The sequence below is a fragment of the Castanea sativa genome, chromosome 6, assembly GCF_040712315.1.
Source record: "Castanea sativa cultivar Marrone di Chiusa Pesio chromosome 6, ASM4071231v1".
Classification (NCBI taxonomy): domain Eukaryota; kingdom Viridiplantae; phylum Streptophyta; class Magnoliopsida; order Fagales; family Fagaceae; genus Castanea; species Castanea sativa.
In genome coordinates this window covers 60212061-60234175 of record NC_134018.1, presented here as the reverse complement: position 1 = coordinate 60234175, position 22115 = coordinate 60212061, and the positions used below count along the sequence as shown (strand labels likewise).

Below are 22115 nucleotides of genomic sequence, written 5' to 3'. Positions count from 1 at the left end.
CAAAAAATATAATTATATACATTTGAGATTAGATTGTACAAATTTATAAATAGGTTTATATGATATCAAATTGTCATTTGTAGTTTATTGATCATATAAATATTTTATTCATATTAAAAATTCTAGATTTGTGAAGGTTTAAAAAATATTAGTCGTGTTCAAACTATATATTGGAAAAGAATTAGTTAATCATATATATTGAAAAATATTTCTTCAGTTGTCCCATGTTTTTGAGAATGTAAAACACTCCAAACATCTCTCAAGGGTGGCAGCCTTTGCTCTTGGTATTTTTCTAACACCGGTGTATCTAGAAGGTTCAAGGTTTTCCCCCTTTTAACCAACAGTCTTTCCAGAATTCTGCCTTAACCTTCGTAGTGAATCTCCGACTTCTCTTGGATCTGTCCGAGGAGAAACTCACCCTCGGTTGTATTCTCGGACTCTCGGCGTATGGGCCGATTCGCAGTATTAACAAATCCTTAGCTCAAGAGCAGTTCGGCTCTCCTTGTAGAGCCCAAAGTCCCAAATGCTTGCCTGAGTTCTTTACTCCCCACAGTGTTAATTGTGGGGGGTAAAAAGATCTTAATAGGGATATGGGCCGTTGGGCCTTGCTAAGGAAGGCCGACCTGCTCTTGGGTTTAGGGCTTGTTGGTACTTTAGGTCGGCTCATGCGCCGAGGATCCGAGGATCCAGCCGAGGATGTTTTTCCTCTCGGACTGACACCAGAGAACCCGGGACTTCATGATACAGGTTAGGGAATGGCACGGTCAAGACCGATGGTTAAAGGGGGTGAACCCTTGAATGTCCTAGAAGCACCGATATTGGGAAAGTGTCAAAAGTCAAGGCTGCTACCTCCACATTAAAGACCCTGCACCTACCACCCTGGCCGCATTAATGGGGAGGTGACACTTGAACAGTGGAAGGGAAACTTCTAGTTACTGTTCAAAGGCACTAAGAAAAGAAATATCTAGGCTAAGGGAGGAGTTGGGGTAACACGTGTATAAAGTACTAAAAAGAAGAGTATTTAAGGGGGAATCTGGAACAGAAATGGGGGATGGACTTTTTGTAACCTAAAAAGAAAAAGACAGAGAGAAGGATATAATATAAGAACAGCTCTCGGCTTACGTCCGAGGAGTCCCAGTTACAATATTCCTTGTTGTTTTCAATTACTTGCAATCTTTAGTTTTTCATTTAATCCTTACAAACTTCTAATCTGGGTTTTAAGCCCACACTCTACAAATTATTATTGTTTAAGGCTCATTGGGCCTGAGCCCATAACTGTTCTTGGGTCCAGGTGCAATTGTGCACTTACATTAATAATAATAATAATAATAATAATAATAATAATAATAATAATAATAATAATAATAATAATAATAATAATAATAATAGGTAAAGCACAGAGAAAATCTAATTAAATTTCAGATTGGAATTCAATTAAAGTCTAATTTTGCGTCATGTGTCTCATCTAATCTAAATTTTAGAATTTTGTGCTATGTGAGTTAATGTAGTGTAAAAATTGAATTTCAATTAAAGTTTAATTTTGCGTCACGTGTCCTATCTAATCTAAATTTTTAAATTTTTGTGCCAAATTAGTTAATTTAGTGTAGAAAACTAGGAGTTCAATAATAAACCATAAAAAACATAAACATATAACTAAAAAAAATTCAAATTTATAAGTCATATATATATATTTAATAGGTAAAGTTTAGAGAAAATTGAATTAGAATTTGAAACTATAATCCAATTTTGCGTCATGTGTCTAAATTTATGTGGGAATTGCACCATAATTATCCACTTAAGCTTGTGCCATGTGTCTACTTAAGTTTTTTAATTTTTGTGTTAGGTGAGTTAATGAGTGCAAAATACTAAAAATCTAATATTAATGAACTATTTTTTTTTTTTAAAAGCAATCACATGTACTTAGTAAAAATCATCACATGTTTTTCAAAAAACAAATAAAAAAAAATCACCGCATAACAAAAATCATCACATGTTCTATCTTATTAAAAATTAGAAAAAAATGATCATAAGTAGTATTAAATTTAGGAAGAAATTTTAAAAGTGACTAATTACATTTACTTTAAGAAAATAATTTGACTAATTATCTATATTTTATGATAAAAATTGTGTTTAATTTTAACTGTATCTATATATATATGCCTGAATGCATGTGTTACATGCTTTAAAAAAAATTAATTTGACTAATTATTTATATTTTTATATTAAAAATTTTGTTTTATTTTAAATTCATCCATGTGTTTACATGGAATTACATGCTAGTAATAATAATGTCAAAAGCCTTCTTGTTCAACTAGTTGGTGCTTTGTCAATTTTCAGGTGTGTATTTCTCCTTTGTGCCTTTATTATCATATATGATTAAAATTTAATTCACACTTTAATTTTTTTTGGGAGAAAATGTCTATAAGTTTCTTGAACTTTGAATTAGTGGCCAAGATAACCTTGAACTTTTTTATTATCTAATTTACTCCCTAAATCAAACTAACACACACACACCAAATTAATACTCTATAATCCATGTAGTTTCACGTACCAAATTAATACTCTATAATCCATATAGTTTCATGTCAAAACAAGGATTTTTCTTTTTCAAAATAGCACTAAAATTCAAACAATTTCGTTAGTTAGCACATTTTCAAAACTATTTAGCAAATTAACATCTCGAATGCAAGGAACTCGATTTTGGTGTGCTAAATCGAGCATTATAGACTCGAGTTCTATGCGTGGAAATCGAGTATTACTAACTCGAGTTCCATAAAACCAGAAGGAAGAAACCCAAATTACACGAAGAAGGATAACAAACTAGAAGGATTACCCAGAAATCCAGACCATAAGAAGAAGAAACATGAAGAAGGCAAAAGGATTACTCAGAAACCCAAACCAAACGAAACACGAAGAAGGCAAACAGACTGGAGATATCAAATGAAGAAGGAACAAACACGAAGAAACCCAGATCAAACGAAGAAGGAACAAACATGAAGAAACCTAGACCAAACGAAGAAGGAAGAAACCCACGAACACAGATCTCCCTAACCCAAACTGTTTGGCTCAAACTGAACCCAGGCATCGACGGTGAAGGTTCCAGGAGGAGGCGGTGGCAGCAGCGACAAAGCTCCGAGTGAAAGGTTTTCCTCTGATTCCTTCATTTTCTTCTCTAGGTCTTTGGGTTTAATGATGTTTCATTGAGTCTAGGTCTTTAGTTTGATGATATTTCAAGGAAATCGAATTCGTCACACTTAATTTAGTACAACAAAATCGAGTCCCTTGCACTTGACATGTTAGTTTGTTAATTTTTTTTGAAAACATACTAACTAAAGAAATTGTTTGAGATTTAGTGATATTTTGAAAAAAAAAAAAAAAAAAATCCCTCAAAACACTAACGGAATAAGAGCACGTGAGATGCACGTGTTGCTTAAACCCTTACTAAACCGCATACGATAGAAATGAGAGAGAGAGAGAGAGGAGTGACCAGAGGTCTGACCGGCGGAGAAGAGAGAGAGAGAGAGGCGGTAGAACCAGAGCCACCGCAGATCGTCTCTCGGTCGTTTCGCCGCCATTATCCCGGCGGCGCCTTGTTGGTTCCGCCGTGCCCTTCCCCAGCCACCACCTGGTATTTTTCCCCCTTTCTTACGTATTGTTATTTAAATCCACAAAGAAATTTTTTTCTTTTAATCTCCATGTGCGAATTTCTATAAAAGAAACTCTTGGTTTGGTTTTTATTTTTGGGTTGGGTCTCTGTGAGCTTGTTTGTTCGATTTTCTGAGTATGCTATAGAGCTGTAGCTTTTGAGTATGCTGTAGAGCTGTTGGTTTTAAGTATGGTATAGAGCTGTTTGATTAAATGCCTGAGAGAGATATACAACAGTTTGATTAATTGTTTGCATCAGCCAGTAGCAATTGCAAAAATAGATAAACCCACACTTTAGATAAAGGATGTTAGAATTGAGGACTCAGCTCCTCAACATTTAAAGCTACCAGAGAGATTATTCTTATATTTGACAAATATAGCGATAAAAATTAGCAGCAATTTCATGTTTGAAGTTGGTGCAAGAAAATAACAAATACACAAATCTTCCTGAAAAAATATAATATGTGTTGGGGGAAAGGATTCTCCCTGAATTTTTCAGAATGTTTACTATTAAACTGATTTTTTTTTTTTGTTTTTGTTTATGCATATAGGATTATATATTATGGATTAATTTCCAATAGATGGGCCTGAGTATTTGATATTTTTTCACAAGTCTAATTCCTTCTATGGTACAAAAAGCTTTGTCTAGCTTAATTGCATTTTATGTTTTTGACTCTGTTTGAATGAGAGTTCTTTGCATCAGAATTGTGTTGGTTTGGTTAAATTCTCATGATACAAACCTATAGGGAAAGTGGCTAGTGACACACCTCTTAAATTGACAAACAGTAATTTTTTTTAATAGAATGAGCGAGTGACTCTTTTTTTAACCAAAAGAACACACAAACTGAAACATTCCATTTTCAGTTTCTGTTTGTGCATTCGTTTGAGTTTTCAGTTTCCGTTTCTTGATCTCGCTCTCCTACTCCCTCTTTCTCTTTCTCTTAGTTTTTGGGTTAGGGTAGGGATTTTGGTGGTGGGTTCTTTTTTGTGTTCTGCTGTGCTGATACAGGGAAGGGGACAACACCATTTGGGTATCGGGTTTTAATTTTTTTAATTAACGTTTTTTTTTTATAATAAGGAATAAAAAATAAGAAATAAGAAATAAATTAAATATTAAATATTAAATTCATCCCAAAACTGCGATGTTTTGGGGGACTTAGTGGGTAGCAGTGGATGGGAGTTAGAGGACTGAAATGAATAAATGTAAACTTAGAGTACTAAAATTAAAAGCAGTGAAACTTAGAGGGTGACTTTTGCATTTTGGCCTAAAAAAAAAACATATTTCTCCCAAAAGTTACAAACTCAATACCAGCGGCATCGCCCTACTCTACCCTACTCCTCCCTCGACGTCACAGCTCTGCCAGTGTCTCACATCAAGGTTTTATTTTATCCTCTGAAATTTGCTTTGATGTTGGCAATGTTAATAGTGAGTGTCACCTGCTTCATACACTCTAAAAAGTTGGCTGTAGCGTCATTCATTCATTCAAATCGACGATGTTGGTCCTAAAAATAAATATTTCTTTTACGTACATTAGAAATTTAGATACTTTAAAACTTTCGACTTTTAAAGTTTAAAACTTGGCCTTGTTGTGTTGTTTGGAACTTGTTAGAGCTTGGAAAAGATGTTCCTTTATGTATGTATTGAACAATGGAAAATGCTTAAGCTATAAACTATGTTACATTTTTATTTTTATTTTTATAAACTGTTGATGTGGTAAGTGGTTATTGGGAAGTAAAAAAGTGATGTCAATAGTGAGCCCAAATGAGAACCAGTAAGAATTTGCCATAACAATAGTTTGCAAAAATGTTTTTAAAAAGTTTGTTTTTGTAGTGTTACTCTTGAATTATTTATAGTTGTTTGCTACTACATTGTTTCTAACTAATCACTTATTATTTAATTGGGCATTTGAATGCTTGCTTACAAGGATGTTAACAACTAACAACTAAAAAAGCAGCAAGTTGTGCAAGTATTTTTTCTATTTTGCTTCTTTTTTTGTTTTTATAATTTTTGAATCTATGTAATGTAACAATGCACATCCTTCTTCTTGTTGATTCAGTTTTGGATTACAAATATTTGTACCAGGTCCAAATGTTCTACCTTAGCCGAATTGAGCACACATTTCGCGTGCCACCTAGTCTCCTTAACCTTCCTATCGAGGAAGCTATTAAGGGAGAGCTTGAAAAACTTTTCTTAGATAAGGTAATTGTTGCACTTGTATCATTGATTTATTTTTATTATTGCTGATTCTTGAAAGGCTTTTTGATTTATTTTTGATAATGAAGGTTATTGCAGACTTGGGGCTCTGTGTTTCTGTCTATGATATCAAATCTATTGAAGGTGGCTTTATCTTTCCCAGTGATGGTGCTGCGACCTATACGGTATTCTTAATATTATACCTCCTTTTGTTTCTTTTTATTTTTTCTTGTTCTATAAAGTGATTAGTTCCATTTTACGCAGTTTTTTTGTTAAGCATTAGTATCTTTCTACTTGATCCAAGTGTTTTGGCCTGTATGTGTGCTAGACTTAATTTTGACTTGTAGAGGGATGTGCAGAAATTGGCATTACATGTTTGTGAACTGAAATCCTTGTGTATGCTCTGCGTGTGCGTTTTTAGGCACCTGTTCTCTTTTAATAAATTCCATTACTTGTCAAAAAAAAGAAGAAAAAAAGTCACATCGCAAAAGTCAATTATTGTTAGTTCTATTCTCTGTCTCTCTCTCTCTCTCTCTCTCTCTCTCTCTCTTTTATCCTCTTGCATGCGTTTGTTCAGATTCTGGGTAAGAATGTTAGCAAAGATATATGCCAGATTTGATTTCTCTGATTCTACACATGCAAAGTCACATACTCAAAGAGGGGTAACCGGTAGTGAAGGGGGGCTGTGTTTGTGAGACCCTTAACTTTGGTTTGTGATGTATTAATTGTCACAGGGAAAATTAGCTTATCAGGAGGTGTGGAAGGTAATATCTCATTAGGTTGTTAAATGAGGCCAAAGATTCTTGATGTAGTCCTTCTTGGGAATGAGTCTTAAGATTTGACCATGTATTGTATCATTGTTCACAATCTTCATAAGAGTAATAGTTATTTATTAATTGTTTTCTCATAATTTTGATGTGTGTGCGCTTATATATAAAATAAAAAATGATTAAATTTTACTCTGTCAACCTACTGTAACCCTCCTTTTTTCATATACATGTCTTTGCATGTGTGTGGAATGAGTTTTGGGTTCCGAATTGTAATTTTGCTTTCAATTTTGTCAGATAAGACAAGATGTGCTATTCTTGATCAATGCAAAGCTTTTACTAATTGAGTGTTTAGATTTCACTTCATCGTTGAATGAGTCATTTATGTTTCTGATAGAATTTTGGAAGGCCTGTTTTGTTTTCCTTGCACCTCTTTTCCCTTCTTCATTGGATTGGTGATGATGGTGGTGTTTGATTATGTACAACTGGATTTCTTGTCCAACTGTTTTATAAGACACAATTGGTTTATTTGCTTGCAATGGACATCCTACATTGTAATGTCATTAATTGTAAAACAACTTGATGATCTTGTTTTTATATTTGGGCAGGTTGTGTTTAGACTGATAATGTTCCGTCCATTTGTGGGAGAGATTATTGCTGCAAAAGTTAAAGAATCTAATGCCACTGGTTTACGCTGTATGTCTTGTGCATCTTTTACTTATTTGACCATAATGCGACTAGTGCTCTGGATCTCTTTCTTTTTTTGGTTTAACTGTTCCTTCTATTTGGTACAAGTATTATTTTATTCATCACACATGCTCCATATGAATAATGTGCTCTTCTTTTGTGCTTTTGGTGGGTCTGGGGCTAAAATATAATCTCCTAATTTCATCCTGGCTTGGAAACTAATTAATCCAGCTAATTTTGATCAACTTGTATTGGGTCTTAATTAGTTGAGAACTCAACTGGTGAGTCATTTCTTCTTAGGTATGACTGTTATGAGGTTAGTTGAGCAAACCTCTGTTTTCTACGAAGGTAACTTTGTGTTTCATTCGAGTTTATGAAGTCATGAGCTGAATGCTCCTTTCAGATATATTTTTTTCCACGGGTATGAAGCAGTGAATGATGGGAGTTTTAACTGGTTGTGGAGGAAAAAATCATTACCTTAGCAGATTTTTTTTCTTCTTTTTTATCTAATTGTTTTTTGAGTCTTCATCAATTTTCCTATCCAGTATTCAATATTTTTTGGCGGATCTAAAATATTTGTCCACTTGTGTGTATCCTAGGTCATAATCGAGTCCTCTCTGTGATGAAAACTTTTTCCTCACCCCTAGATCTTGATTAATGAATGGTAAGTGGCAATAAGGGGCATATATTCTGAGCTACATCTATGGCTATTAAGACTAGTCCTGTTGGCTACTAAGATAACATGGCCCCAATCATTGGAGTATTATATTCTTCTCTTCCTATTTTGGTTCAACTGCATAAATTCTCTCCTGTCATTCCACTCTCATGGGGCTCCTTTTCATTTCTTAGTTTTGTGGCGAATCTCTCTATCTCAAGGCGGGGACTGTGGTTGGTTGGAAGGTTGAATAGAGGCTATTACTCCTTTCATACTAACTTCTTTATCACCTTTTCTTGTCTTTATAAAAACTTCAAGTTGGTTCATGATACTCCTGTACAGTAGTTTTTGTCACAGAAGATTAAGACATTGCAACATAATTTAATTGATGGTTAGGAATTTCTTGGTGATAATAGTGTGTACTGCATATATCCCGTTGGTTTCTCAAACCCAGTTATCATAATTCAACCTTAATGAGCCCAAATTAACTTATTTAGAGGCATGTTTATGAATTTAGCTGAAGATCTTGATGATGGCTTAAGAATTGAGAAACCATTGCTTGATTTTTTTAGGCTAGTATGAGTTGTAAAGAATTTCAGCAACTGGCCTGACATTGATAGGATGTGACCGTAGCTGGATACTCTAAATTGTTAGGGCCAGGTTCTCATTTACAAGAATTACGTAATTGGTCTTTTTCTTACCAAGTGCTACTGGTGTAAAACTTTCTTGCCAATGAGCTCCAGCTCAAATGACACATCCTTTCCTTATAAGAGTAAGGTGAGGAGTGAGGTCATGGGTTAAGACCCACTGGGTGCACCTATAACTCACCAATAATACTTACCTCATCTCTTTCTCTCTCTTAAGTAATAAAAAATGTTACCTAGTGCCTGGATACTGATGTTGACTCTAAATGGCAGTATCAATTGGATTTTTTGATGACATTTATATACCTGCTCATCTTTTTCCAAAGCCATCGAGCTTCAAGCCAGACCCAAATAAGAAGTAAGGTCCCTGCTTGGTTCAATATTTGATCTTTTATTTTTTATTTTTTTTAATGCATTACCAAATCCTGCATACGTTCGTTTTAATCATTTTATGACTCATCTTTAATCAATATGCTTAATGATTAACCATTTACACTATTATGACTACTGCAGGGACAAAGGCACATGGGAGTGGGAGTATGATGAAGAACCATATATTATTGATGGGATTGATGAGGTTCATATTTGCTATGCTATTGCTCATTTGACACGTTATAGCTATTGTTCAAACATATGAAAGTGCAGGGTTTTTCTAACTTTTGGTTTTAAACATGGCAGATCAAGTTTCGAGTTCACAATGTAAGTTATCCTACAATTCCAATTGAGCAGCCAAAAGAAGCAAAGCCGTTTGCCCCTATGGTGATTACTGTAAGTTCATCTCCTGAATCTCATAATTTGATTGGCATATGTTGCAACTTCCTTGATCTCATACCAGTGTTGTTAAAAGCGTACTTAGTCACACTTAAAGCTTGAAGCTCAAACCTTAGGTCTAAACACTTCACTTGGCCAAAGAAACTTGTATAATGAAACGCACCTTAGACATGCTTTTTTTTGGTGCTTTTTGAAGAAGCACCCAAACCGCCCATAGGCTCTTTTTTTTTCATCTAAAAAATATGTCAAGCATTAAAATTAATTACTCAATCTTGATGGAAATGATATGGAATGTTATTATTATACAAACATTTTTCTTAAGATGGTGTATAACACAAACAATTTTTGTTTACATATCAAAAGACATGAACAAGGGTAATCTATTATCTTCTGCCATTTTGTCTTTTACTTTTGGATATATGTATTGATTGAACCATATACTTCATTTCTATCATAGCTATCACAATCATGTATTATTATAAAGTGCAAAAGAATTATAGAAAATATTCCATATAAACTTTATAAGACTAGATTATTATGATTTTTCCATTGATAATTGTTTTCAAATTTACTATATAAAATTTTTAAGAAATTGAAATAACTTTTATAAAATTTGAACTCACAGTTTTGTGCAATTGCACTATCCACTAACAACCCCACAACGCACCCACATAAAAATTCCAAATTCTCAAAATAAAAGACTGATTAAAAAATATGTAAAAAGTAAAATTCAAATTTCCTAAAATTAGGACACATTTTGTACTTAAAATATAACACTTGTGGATACAACTTAAAACGTTTATATTTTGTATTAAAAAAAGAAGAGCTTTTGAACATGCACTTTGCCTATGTGTGAAGAGCTTAGTTATACATTATATTTATAAAATGTGCACTCTACGTCAATCAACTGTGCGCTTGAGGCTTTGTACCTAGTCTCTAGCCTCTAGGGGTTTGTCCGCTTGACACGTCTACCAATACTATCTTGTAATATTTTATGTCTATATAAAATTATAAGTACACAATTATAGAAAGCCGCCCTATCAAGATTGATAATGCATTAGCCATTTTTTTTAATATTTTAGTGATCCAATCCATTCAAGTGGATCTACAAACCATAAATGCAAGACTCTTTTAATTAAAAGAAAAATTTATTGGGAGTGTGTACAAGCTGTTGTCTAAGGTGTTGGCAAATAGATTGAGGGTTGTGCTAGATAGTCTCATCTCTGAGTCTCAAAATGCTTTTGTTGGTGGGAGACAAATTTTGGATTCGGTGCTTATTGCTAATGAGTGCCTAGACAGCAGATTGAAGAGTCATGTTCCCAGGGTGGTTTGCAAATTGGACATCGAGAAAGCCTATGACCATGTGAATTGGGATGCTTTGTTTTATCTGTTGGATAGGATGAGTTTTGGGGTGAGATGGAGAGGGTGGATTAAGGCTTGTATAACTACTGTTCGCTTCTCTATTATTGTGAATGGATCTCCGGTGGGATTTTTTGGAAGCTCTCGGGGGTTGAGACAAGGAGATCCGCTGTCCCCCTTTCTTTTCCTTCTTATTATGGAAGTCCTAAGTAGGATGTTGAAGAAAACTGAGGACTGTGGTATGCTTCGTGGTTTTCTTGTGGGGCCTACTAACTCTTTAGGGGTATGTATTTCTCACTTGTTGTTTGTGGATGATACCATTTTGTTTTGTGATGCGTCTAGAGAGCAGTTGTTGTCCATTAGGCTGGCATTGACTTGCTTCCAAGCATTTACTGGTTTGAAAGTTAATGCGGGGAAGAGTGAGATCGTTCCGGTAGGGGAGGTTGGAAATATAGAGGCGTTGGCTAACATTCTTGGATATAGGGTGGGTAGTCTGCCTATGAAATACCTGGGTATGCCGTTGGGCACCCCTTACAAAACAGCATTTATGTGGAATCCTATTTTGGAGAGGATGGGGAAGAAACTCTCAGGTTGGAAGCGTCTTTACTTATCAAAGGGGGGTAAACTGACCCTGGTGAAGAGTACTCTTTCTAGCCTTCCTACGTACTATCTATCATTATTTGTCATTCCTGTTGCTGTGGCTAATAGACTGGAGCGTATTTAGAGGAAGTTTTTATGGGGATCTTCAGAGGAGTGTTTTAAATATCCATTGGTGGCTTGGGAGAAGGTGTGTTTACCTATAGATTTGGGTGGTTTGGGGATCAGAAAGTTAGTGCATTTTAATAAAGCCTTGTTAGGGAAATGGTTATGGAGGTTTGGGCGGGAAGGCACTTACCTTTGGAGGAGGGTTATTGCATCTAAAAATGGCGAGGGTCAAGGGGGGTGGACTACTAAAATATGTAGAACGGCCCATAGATGTGGTCTGTGGCGTGGTCTACATGATGGGTGGGAGAGTTTCTCCAACCATGTGGCCCTAGTGGTGGGGGATGACACTCGTATTCTCTTTTGGCATGATAAGTGGGTTATAGATAACTCACTTAAAATGATCTATCCTCAGTTGTATGTGTATTCTAATGACAAGGAAGCTTGCATTTCTGATGTTTTATGCTACCAGGAGGGTGGTAATGATAGAATATGGAATTTGAGATTTCATAGGGATTTTCATGAAAGGGAATTAGGGGCTGCCTTCTCTTTCCTTGAGTTCATTCAATCCCGGATCCCTAGGGGTGGCGGGAGTGACTCTTCTCACTAGTGTCTCAAAGGGAATGGCAAGTTTGATACCCGGTCCTATTATAATATCATTAGGGGTGCAGCTGCCTCCAACTTTCCGTGGAAGGGTGTTTGGAAAGCTAAGATCCCTAGGAGGGTGACATTTTTTGTGTAGACAGCAGTTCATGGGCAGATCCTTACATTGGATAATCTTAAGCTTAAGGGGCGTATTTTGGCGAATAGGTGTTGTATGTGCCATTGGTATGAGGAAACTGTGGATCATCTTCTCCTCCACTGTCCGGTTGCTCATTCTCTGTGGGTTTATATGTTTCAGATCTTTGGGACACAATGGGTCATGCCAGGCAATGTGGAAAACTTGGTGTATTGTTGGAGTTTCTGGTTGGGAAATTTTAACTCAGACATATGGAATATGGTTCCTGGTTTTTGATGTGGATTGTTTGGAAGGAAAGAAATCGGCGCTCTTTTAAGGATATTGAGAAATCCTTGGTTCAATTACAAGCTCTATGCCAAAAGACTTTATTTGATTGGTCCAGGTGTTGGGGCTTCTTGGATTGCTCCACTATTGTCGAGTTTATTTCTTCTCTTAGTATTACACTTTAAGTTTTTTCTTGTTCTTTGTTATTATTTGTTTGTTTGTTGCTTCTCCTAGTGTTCACCATCATGAACACCTTGTATTGGCTCTCATTTGTTTTTAGTTTGTTTTAATAATATTCTTATTACCTATCAAAAAAAAGAAAGATCAAGAATATTTTTCTTTTTTATAAATTGGTGGAGTCAAATGAATGATATCCTTGGTTATTGTGCAATGGTAAATACTTTCTCATGTATAAGTAAAATCATTATGCCTTTTTTTTTTTTTTTTTTAATTTTAAGAAGCACAAAATTTCATAATTTTTCACATTGTTATCTTTCCTCTTGATAGGACTACCTTAAACTATTAAATCACAAAAATTATTATAAAAAAATGAATATTAAAGAAGAGATGTAGAACTTTAGTAAAATCAAAGATGAAATTAAGAATCTACTTGTCATTTTGTTAGGTTGGTATTAGGATTCTTAGAAGGAATTATGTATGCGGTCCACGTCAAAAAGTAATAATAACAATAAGTAGACTTTATACAAAATTTCCTTTTAGTATACTCTAGTAACTTATGTAAGGTAGAGTTTGGTTTTTGGGGGGTGATAGTAGAAAGGTCGATAGATAAGTCACCTTTACTCCCACTCTACAGAACTCTAAATGAGATTTTTACCTCATATGGCTTCTCATTCAATTCTTTTGAAATTTCGCCCTCCTTCCTGGGAAGCCTGAGCCGATAGTGAGATACCACTTTGGAAGAGCTAGAATTCTAACCTTGTGTTAGGACTTATAGGTGAAGGGATGGTCTCACATAGAAGGTTTCTATGGGGTGTAGGTCTCCCAAAGGGTAATGCATTTTTGTAAATGGATGACAGCCTATTAATCTTGATAGGATGGTATCCTATCATGGCTTATCAGTATGTATATATATACATCCATAAATATTTATGTTTGGCTGGTCTTTATCTGTGTTGTTTCAATTACAAACTTATACGAGATCCTTTAGAGGCAGCATCAGCTTTGGGCTGGATTCTGAAAGTTAAGATCTGAACTGGTATAAGACAAGCTGCTACATTCTATACATTAACGGGCAACTCCCTTCCAGTATTTCTCTTTTCTTCATGTTGTAATAAAATAAATTTTTCTATCAGTTATCAAACAAAAAACCTTTTCTGTCTAATAATATATTCAAAACAGAATGGTGGAAGGTTTTAAAAAGGGTTTCTATTTTGAAGGGTAGTATCTTATGGTGTTGTTATTGTTTTTATTGCTATTGTTGTCATGACTTTGCCTTCAACTTGTCATGTAGCAGAACTATAACAAGGCTACTTCTAATTTAAAACGTTGATAATACAAGTACTATCAATGATGTGAATACCACACGCATAATATGAACACACTCATAATTGTTTGTGCTTGTGAACAGTTCCTGTGTATGTCTGGTGATGTAGCATGAGATGAAACTATTTGAATTATTTTATTATTACTATTATTTGTTTTAAGGAGAAACAGCTAGGGGAAGAGAGAGAGAGAGAGAGAGAGAGAGAGAGAGAGAGAGGGGGGGGGGGGGGGTGTTGGTTGTCATGGTAAAAGAATATGCTTGGACCTAAGGTAGCTCCTCAAACTGTCGAGCAGTGTCTCATTACTACATATGCTTGGACCCTAAGGTAGCTCCCCAAACTGTTGAGCAGAGTCTCATTACTACATATCAATCGGTTTCATCTTTGGCACTTAGAATACTCATCTTTATAGGAGCCTAATTAATTTCTGTTTGTTAGGGATCAATTGATGAAGATGGTTTGGGCCCGGTTTCATGGTGGGTTGATGCAGAAGAGACCAAGGAATCTTAAGCCTCTGTGATGTCTTGCAAAGGATGTAAAACTGGCTGAGGATGGCTGTATTGCGAAGGAGGAGATGGTTGTAGAAAATATAAGCTTTTTCTTGGTAGCTTTCCTTTTTATCAAAAAAAGAAAAAAGAAAAAAGATACTATTCCTGGTTTAGTTAATAAGATAATGGTATTACTATCTTAGTTTCAGATTCAAAATTAACTTTATAGAAACAAGTGAACAACTTAAGAAGCCTTTTCAATTCAGCACAATGGGGCATGATTGATTCGTTTTCACGTGTCGGGTTGGTGTCATGTCGACTCATGAGTATTCGATTATTTGGGTTAACACTAAACTAACATGTTTATTAAACGATTAAGATTCTTCAACCCTAACACAACGTATTTATTAAACGGGTCAATAGTGTTAACAAGTTTATCACATTTTATCAAAATGGAAGAAAAAAAATAGTATTAACCAAATGAATTATAAAATACCTAATAAATAAATATTTTTAATATAAAATTCAGAAATAACGAGTAATTGTATCATAAATAATTATTCAAAACTAAAGCATATCTCAATATCACAAATAATCAATCATAATATGTTAAAGAAAATAAACCACAACAACTAATAAGTTTATGTACTTAGAATTTAAGGATTATATTGGTAAATTGTCATTTAAGTAAAAGGGGCAAATAGGTCAAATGGGTTCCATATATTGGACACTAACCTAACTCGTTTATTAAATGAGTCAGTCATGTTAACTCGAATATAATACTAACCCATTTAGTTTCAACTCATAACTTGCTAATTTTGTATCTTGTTGTGTCAGATTCACAGGTCATGTCTAATTTTGCCGCCTCTAATCCAACCTATAAGATTCTTAGGGAAAAAACTGACTTACTGAACTCATATTGAAAATATGATTTTGGTTAAAAATTTCTCATTGGGTTGGCAATAAGATTATCACAATTTATTCTTTTATAATTGTTATTTTATGTTAATTTGAGGATAATTTATTTTGGATAGAGCTTATTTCCAAATTGGTTTGGAAGCACCTACTTTAATTAATTATGTGGCAATTCATACATTATTAAATCACACGTATAATTAAATTATTCAAACAATCTACATCATTCATTAATCAGATTATGTGGCTCAAGTATACACGGATGGTCATTTAAATTGTTACATAGTAAGTTAGAAGAAGTTTCTCGTATATAAAATCACATAAATCATTAAATTATTAGTTCTCATTCTAAATGCTATAGGGAAAATTAATTTTGAATTAAAAGAGGATGTGATAAAATGATATTTTTGTCGCTCAATTATGATGCATACCATGTTGCACAAGTGTCCTCCCAATGAAACAAACTTCCCAATGATAAACAAATTAAAGGATGCGCATAAACTCTCCAATCTCTCTCTCATCTATCGTGCTAACTTTGATTTTGATTTTACTTTTATTTATGGTTTTAATTTTTTATTTTATAATTCCATTATTTTTAACCTCAATTTTATCTTCTCAATTTTCAAAAAATGTGCAAAAAAACTTATATCATTTATTATCCAAATCTGAAATTTTACTCATTTGTCCAACACTAGTTTGGGATGGCACATGCCTTGCATGTACTGCCCTTTAAGGAAGAAAATTATGATAGAATTTCAATTTGAAGAAGCATGAAACCATGTACTTAAACTTAGAGTAGCTATTTAACATATAAATATATGTTTACTATGAGGTGGCATTTGATATAGGGAAATCCACATTATCCTGACATCCAGATTCCTAGAAATATAATGCTTGGCAATCTAGATGTCTGAAAATGTAATTATTTATATGTTTGGTTTGATTTGGAATCTAATAAAATTTTTGAGAATCTGAATTGTTTTTTCCAAAATATCATTTGTTTTGTAAATACAACATTAAGTCAGTCAGTCTTTCTTTTTCTTTTTCTTTTTTGTTTAATCTTCTTCCAAATAAATTATGAGAAACAAAATTTAAACTATAAATCATGAAAAATTCAATAAAAATATAGTATAATATATTTTTTAAATGACATGTAATTGTCAGTTTATAATAATAATTTTTTTAATTTCTATTGATTAAAGGATAGGAAGAAAGGGTAAAATTGTTAGTTTATACAAAATGCAACTTTATCCAAGTTTGGGAATGAGGATATTTACATTTTTAAAAGAGAACCCACATTCTCACAAAAGGGCATTGAGAGGGAATCTAGATACTCTTGTGTAATTTGCAACCAAATGTGAGAGTTTTTCAACATTTTCAAAAATCCTAAAATATTACCTCATATCAAACGTCACCTAATAGTTTCTTATAACCTATTTGTTAAAGACAATATCATCATCTTCAATAATAAGCAACTGAGTTTTGCTAATACAATGTCACAATATTTAAATTTTCGCAATGAATGATGCCATTAGCTACAATTGAAGCTCTTCATCAAATAATTGCAACCATGCAAAATGAAGATTTTGTTATTCATACTTCTTCCTTTATTACCTTATATTTTATAAGTCTAGCAACAATGTTTAGCTTATTTGGTTCTTAATGAACACCTTCTTAAGGAAGAAAAAAAGAAAAGAACAATATAATAAAAAGTATGTGTCATCAAACTTTCCATTAAATAATATTATAAGTCTAGAAAATTTAAACCTAGTAGATTAGTGTTATGTAACAAATAGAACACCCTATATCACCATTCTAATTTTCCAAGCATGACTATCGCATAAAAATAAAACTCAAAATGCGCAAAGAAAAATTTTAGAATACTAAAATTTAGTGCTAGTATTTTAGACATTGCACCCTGAAATATTCTAAGAATCATTAGATTTTGATAAGGCAACTAAGAGAGTGTCAGTAGGGGATATTTGCTCGTTTCCAAAAAATAAAGATAGAAATTGTTCAATTTTAAAGTTTAGGGGAAATGAAACTACCCTAAACATAAAGGGATGAAAGTACTTTTCCCCCAAGTATTTTTTATTGTTTTGGGGTGGGTGGGTGAGTGCGTAAAACTTTTTTTTTATTAATTTTTTTAAAACTTTAAATTGGTACATAAAATAATGAAAATAAATTAAAAAATTAAAAAACAAAAAGCTCACCTAAGAAAATTGTGCATGAAATAGTGAATTTTGGATTACCAAACATGATTAAACCAAAAAAGAAGTTTTAGAAAAAATAAAATGTCATTACATTTTTACAAGGTATGATATTTTATTATTTTATTTTGATTTATAAAGAACTTATATCTTATTTGTGAAAATATTGTGACAATAACAAAACGTAACGACATTTTTAATTTTCCCAATACCTTTATTTTAAGTTGAGGTGGGACCTTGTATGATATATTATTATTTTATTTTGATTAATAAAGAACTAATATCTTAACAATGGTGAAAATATTATGACAATAACAAAATGTCACAATATTTTCATAATACCTTCATTTTTAGTTATTATTTTATTTTATTTTGACCTATAAATATCTAACACCTCTACAATTGTCAAATTTTATACAATTTGCTAATAGAAAAGGATTAGAAAAGGATGAGGCATGCACTCTATGTGCTCTGTGTTTTTGCATTGAGATGTTGGTTTCAAGGGGGTTAAAATACAAATCAAACGGCTAGCAATTGTGCCATAAGCCACTGGGTTCACAAAAGCTAACGGCTAGCAATTTTGAGAGAGTCTCAGGAGCTCTTTGTTGTTCATTGAAAATCCAAAGGGGGATTCTTGAGAGGAGAAGTAGAAACAGAGAGAGAAAAAAAAAAAAAAATACACAACCCACAATCTGTAACAGTTGCATCCAAAACCCCAAATCTCCAAATAGAAAAACCCATACACAGAACAGAGACAACAAACCTCAATATAGTTTTTTAGTGTCTAAAACCATGAGAGCGCTTGAAATTCACCTTGTTAACCTTACTACCCAAATTGTTGACCCTACTATTGAAAGTGCAGCCTTTGCCGACTAACTTTTTAATTGCCTTGTTAACGCTCAAAACTATCATGATGAATCAAACCTGATTAGTCAACTCTTTGGCAAAGAGGAAATTCATTCAATGGATAGAAAGACTATAATGGGTACTGATTTTGCTAGATTGAGTCTAAAAAACCAATCTTTGTTTAAAAGTGCTGTTGCCAACTTGCCTCCAGAAGTACAATCTTGTATTTTTGAAAGCAAGGCTATGACTAAAGATCTTGATCTTTGGTTAAAACATTTCAAAACCCTTGTTTCAATCGATCCTACTATTGTTGAACTTGATGACCCTAATAAAGGCTACATGAAAAAGAAGTGAGAAAAAGAAGTGGGGAAAATACTTTGGAAGCAATCTCAGAGTACATGAAAAAACCCAGGTAAATGCTTTAACTGTGGCAAATTTGACCATTTCAGTAAAGACTGTAACCAAAAGCCTAGTAAGTTGAAAAATAAGTTGAACATGTTAAACATTAATAATAATGATCAAAATGAATTATTTCAGATTCTTGAATCTGCTGCTTCAACTGATTCCTTTGAAGAGGATTTTTTCTCCTCATCTGATTCTGATTATCACTCTCGTAGTGATGTTTCTAAATCTCCTAATATTAAACTTGGCTGTAGAGATTCTTGTTGTAATGTGATTAAATCTGTTAAAATGTTAACTAAAAGTAAAGAGAATGATGATCTACTTTTAACAATGATAAGCAAAATTGAAAACCCTAATTTACAGAAAGATTATCTTAACAAGTTTTTGAAAAACTTAACAAAAGAAGATAAGGTTAAAAGACCTAATTCTACGATAAGTTTTGAAGAAACTCTGAAAAGATTTAATAAAAATAAATCAAAAGAAGTAACTGTTAATGATCTTCAACATGAAATAAAAACTATTAAACAAGAAATAATCCAATTAAAAAATGATGTTAAAACTATTAAACATGATAATGATCATCTTAAACAAGAACTGTTAATTCTAAAGATTGATAAAACTATTGATAAATACCAATCTGATGATGATGAGCAAAAAGACGAAAATGAATCCGATCAACAAGCTTCTCCTTCTGGTAATGTTTCTGATCGTACCTTGATTAACTTGATTGATAATCAATTGTCTCTTGTTAAACATATGCTGCCCAAATGGTACACTAAAGTCAAAATTGTTGTTGCTCATGATTATGCTTTTGATGTTGTTGCTATGATTGATTTTGGTGTTGATGTTAATTGTATTCAAGAAGGACTAATTCCTTCTAAATATTTTGAAAAATCTACTGAAAGATTATTTTCTGCCAATGGAACTAAAATGAAAATCAAGTATGAATTAAACAATGCTCATGTTTGCTATGATAATGTTTGCTTTAAGATCCCCTCTGTATTTGTTGAAAACATGATTGATAAAGTGATTCTTGGTTTGCCTTTTATTAATTCTTTGTATCATTTTCTTACTGAAGATGATGGAATTACTACTGATCCTTTTGGACAGAAAGTAAAATTCAAATTTTGTTCAAAGTATGAAACTCATATTGATAATGCTAATAAACATCTTAGATTCATTAAACAAAAAGATAGCTCTAAGAAGACTGGTGGACAACTCTCTGCTCATTTGTTGCCAACAATAATTGCTACTTGTCACAAAGTTTTGATGAATGATAGTTACCCCGACAATATTGATATCTTTCTTGTTGACTTGCATGATGACAAAAACTCTAGTGAAAAGCATATCTTCACCAAAGATAGTTACCCCGACAATATTAATATCTTTCTTGTTGACTTGCATGATGACAAAAACTCTAGTGAAAAGCATATCTTCACCAAAGAATGTCCTTCGGATGCTAAAATTCAAAAAAGGATCCTTTGCACTAGGCTTTTGACCAAGTCTTTGCTTTGGTCCAAATTTGTCCGTAACATGTCTTCCTCCTACCCTAATATTCCCAAAACTAATCATTGTCATCCTAGAACTTATTGTCCTGCACAACTTTTAAATCAGCAATCATTTTTTCAATCTTTTTAACAGTTGATCCTTGGGAATTAACTAAATCAAAAGTCTTACTCTGAGAAGTTTTAAAATCAATATTTTTTCTTTGACTGGGTAAATCAATCAAAGGTTTCTCAGGCTTTGAAATAGCAGGTTTTTCAACAATTTTTTCTTCAATACGGTCAAACTGTTGACCAATAATATGCAAAGATTCATTAGTAAAATTGTTTTGTTCAATAATGGCAAAAACAGGAGTTTTATCATTAGCAATTTTGAAAGGGGAGGCTTTCACCTCAGTGCTTTCTTTATCATTTTTGCAAGTAATCAAAACAGTTTCAAAGGGTGGATGACTGGATTTAACAACGGTTTTATCATGTTTAACAAAAGTAGATTTTTTTTATTACATTCAAGTAATTGGTATGAACCTCATTTCTTGAAACATAATAATTTTCAAGATAGTCAAAAAACAAAATATGTTGTTTTAACAAATTCATTTTTTCTCTCTATTTCCTTTTGATGAACGGTATGTGTTACAAAATGCAACGGTTGTGAGAAAAACATGATAATTGAGTGTTATAACTAAGTTAGATATTGATAGGATATGGAGATCCGACTCTTCTGCTAGCTTTAGGACTGGTTGTCCTCCTGATATTGTGAATGAAGAAGGCCTCACTGTTGGAGAAAGTGAGTACCCAGATTTTAGAAAATGGAATATTCCTAAGATTTCTACTAAATCTGTTTATGATCTAAATTGGGCTGAAAAAAGTATTTTATTTGAATATAGAGCTAGAACTGTTGAACAAACTTTTTTTATTTCTAAAACTTATGAAAAATGTTGTTTATTTTCCAAGAAAAATATTAATGAGTTTTTATCCAAGAAAAATCTTAAATATTTACACATTGGTTTGGTTCAAGTTGCTGTTAAACCTTTAACAAGAAGTATAATAGTAATATATATTAGTTGTGCATGACAATAAGTTCTAGGATGACAATGATTAGTTTTGGGAATATTGGGGTAGGAGGAAGACATGTTACGGACAAGTTTGGACCAAAGCAAAGACTTGGTCAAAATTCTAGTGCAAAGAATCCTTTTTTGAATTTTAGCATCTGAAGGACATTCTTTGGTGAAGATATGCTTTTCACTAGAGTTTTTGTCATCATGCAAGTCAACAAGAAAGATATCAATATTGTCAGGGTAACTATCATTCATCAAAACTTTGTGACAAGTAGCAATTATTGTTGGCAACAAATGAGCAGAGAGTTGTCCACCAGTCTTCTTAGAGCTATCTTTTTGTTTAATGAATCTAAGATGTTTATTAGCATTATCAATATGAGTTTCACACTTTAAACAAAATTTGAATTATATATATATATATATATATATATATATATATATATATATATATATATATATATATTCCTATGCATAGCTTCTTCTTTATTTTTAATTTTTTTACGGCTTTTTCTTCTTCTTTTTTAATGAAAAAGCACTGCTTATTGTTCTAATCAATTGTTTTCTCTTCCCCACTATTGTTAATTTTGCTTCTCTTATATTTCTATGTTGATTATAAATCTAACTGTGCAATCCATTAGTCTCATAGACATTTTTTTTATTAGTGAGTTGATGGTAAAGACCAAATTGAGGGTAACTAGAAAATAATATGGACGAAATTGACCGTGATTCTAAAATATATGTTCCAAAATGGTATTTTGCAAAAAAGAA

At 33.0% G+C, this 22115-nt stretch overlaps 1 protein-coding gene across 1 annotated transcript; it reads left to right on the top strand.

Moving 5' to 3' along the window:
• Positions 1-3469: 3469 nt before the first annotated feature.
• LOC142638675 (uncharacterized) lies at positions 3470-14715 on the top strand. Its single transcript, XM_075812730.1, has 8 exons — positions 3470-3628; positions 5729-5845; positions 5929-6024; positions 7215-7302; positions 8866-8950; positions 9106-9169; positions 9271-9360; positions 14368-14715. The coding sequence occupies exons 2-8, from the start codon at positions 5735-5737 to the stop codon at positions 14437-14439; spliced, it is 606 nt and encodes a 201-aa protein (XP_075668845.1). The 5' UTR covers positions 3470-3628; positions 5729-5734; the 3' UTR covers positions 14440-14715.
• Positions 14716-22115: the final 7400 nt, after the last annotated feature.

What these genes read in the sequence shown, in the direction of transcription:
- LOC142638675 (XM_075812730.1), top strand. Translation starts at nt 5,735, where the DNA reads ATGTTCTACCTTAGCCGAATTGAGCACACATTTCGCGTGCCACCTAGT. An exon ending in AAAAACTTTTCTTAGATAAG is followed by an intron (nt 5,846 to 5,928) that starts GTAATTGTTGCA and finishes TTGATAATGAAG; the next exon opens with GTTATTGCAGACTTGGGGCT. An exon ending in TTATTGATGGGATTGATGAG is followed by an intron (nt 9,170 to 9,270) that starts GTTCATATTTGC and finishes TAAACATGGCAG; the next exon opens with ATCAAGTTTCGAGTTCACAA.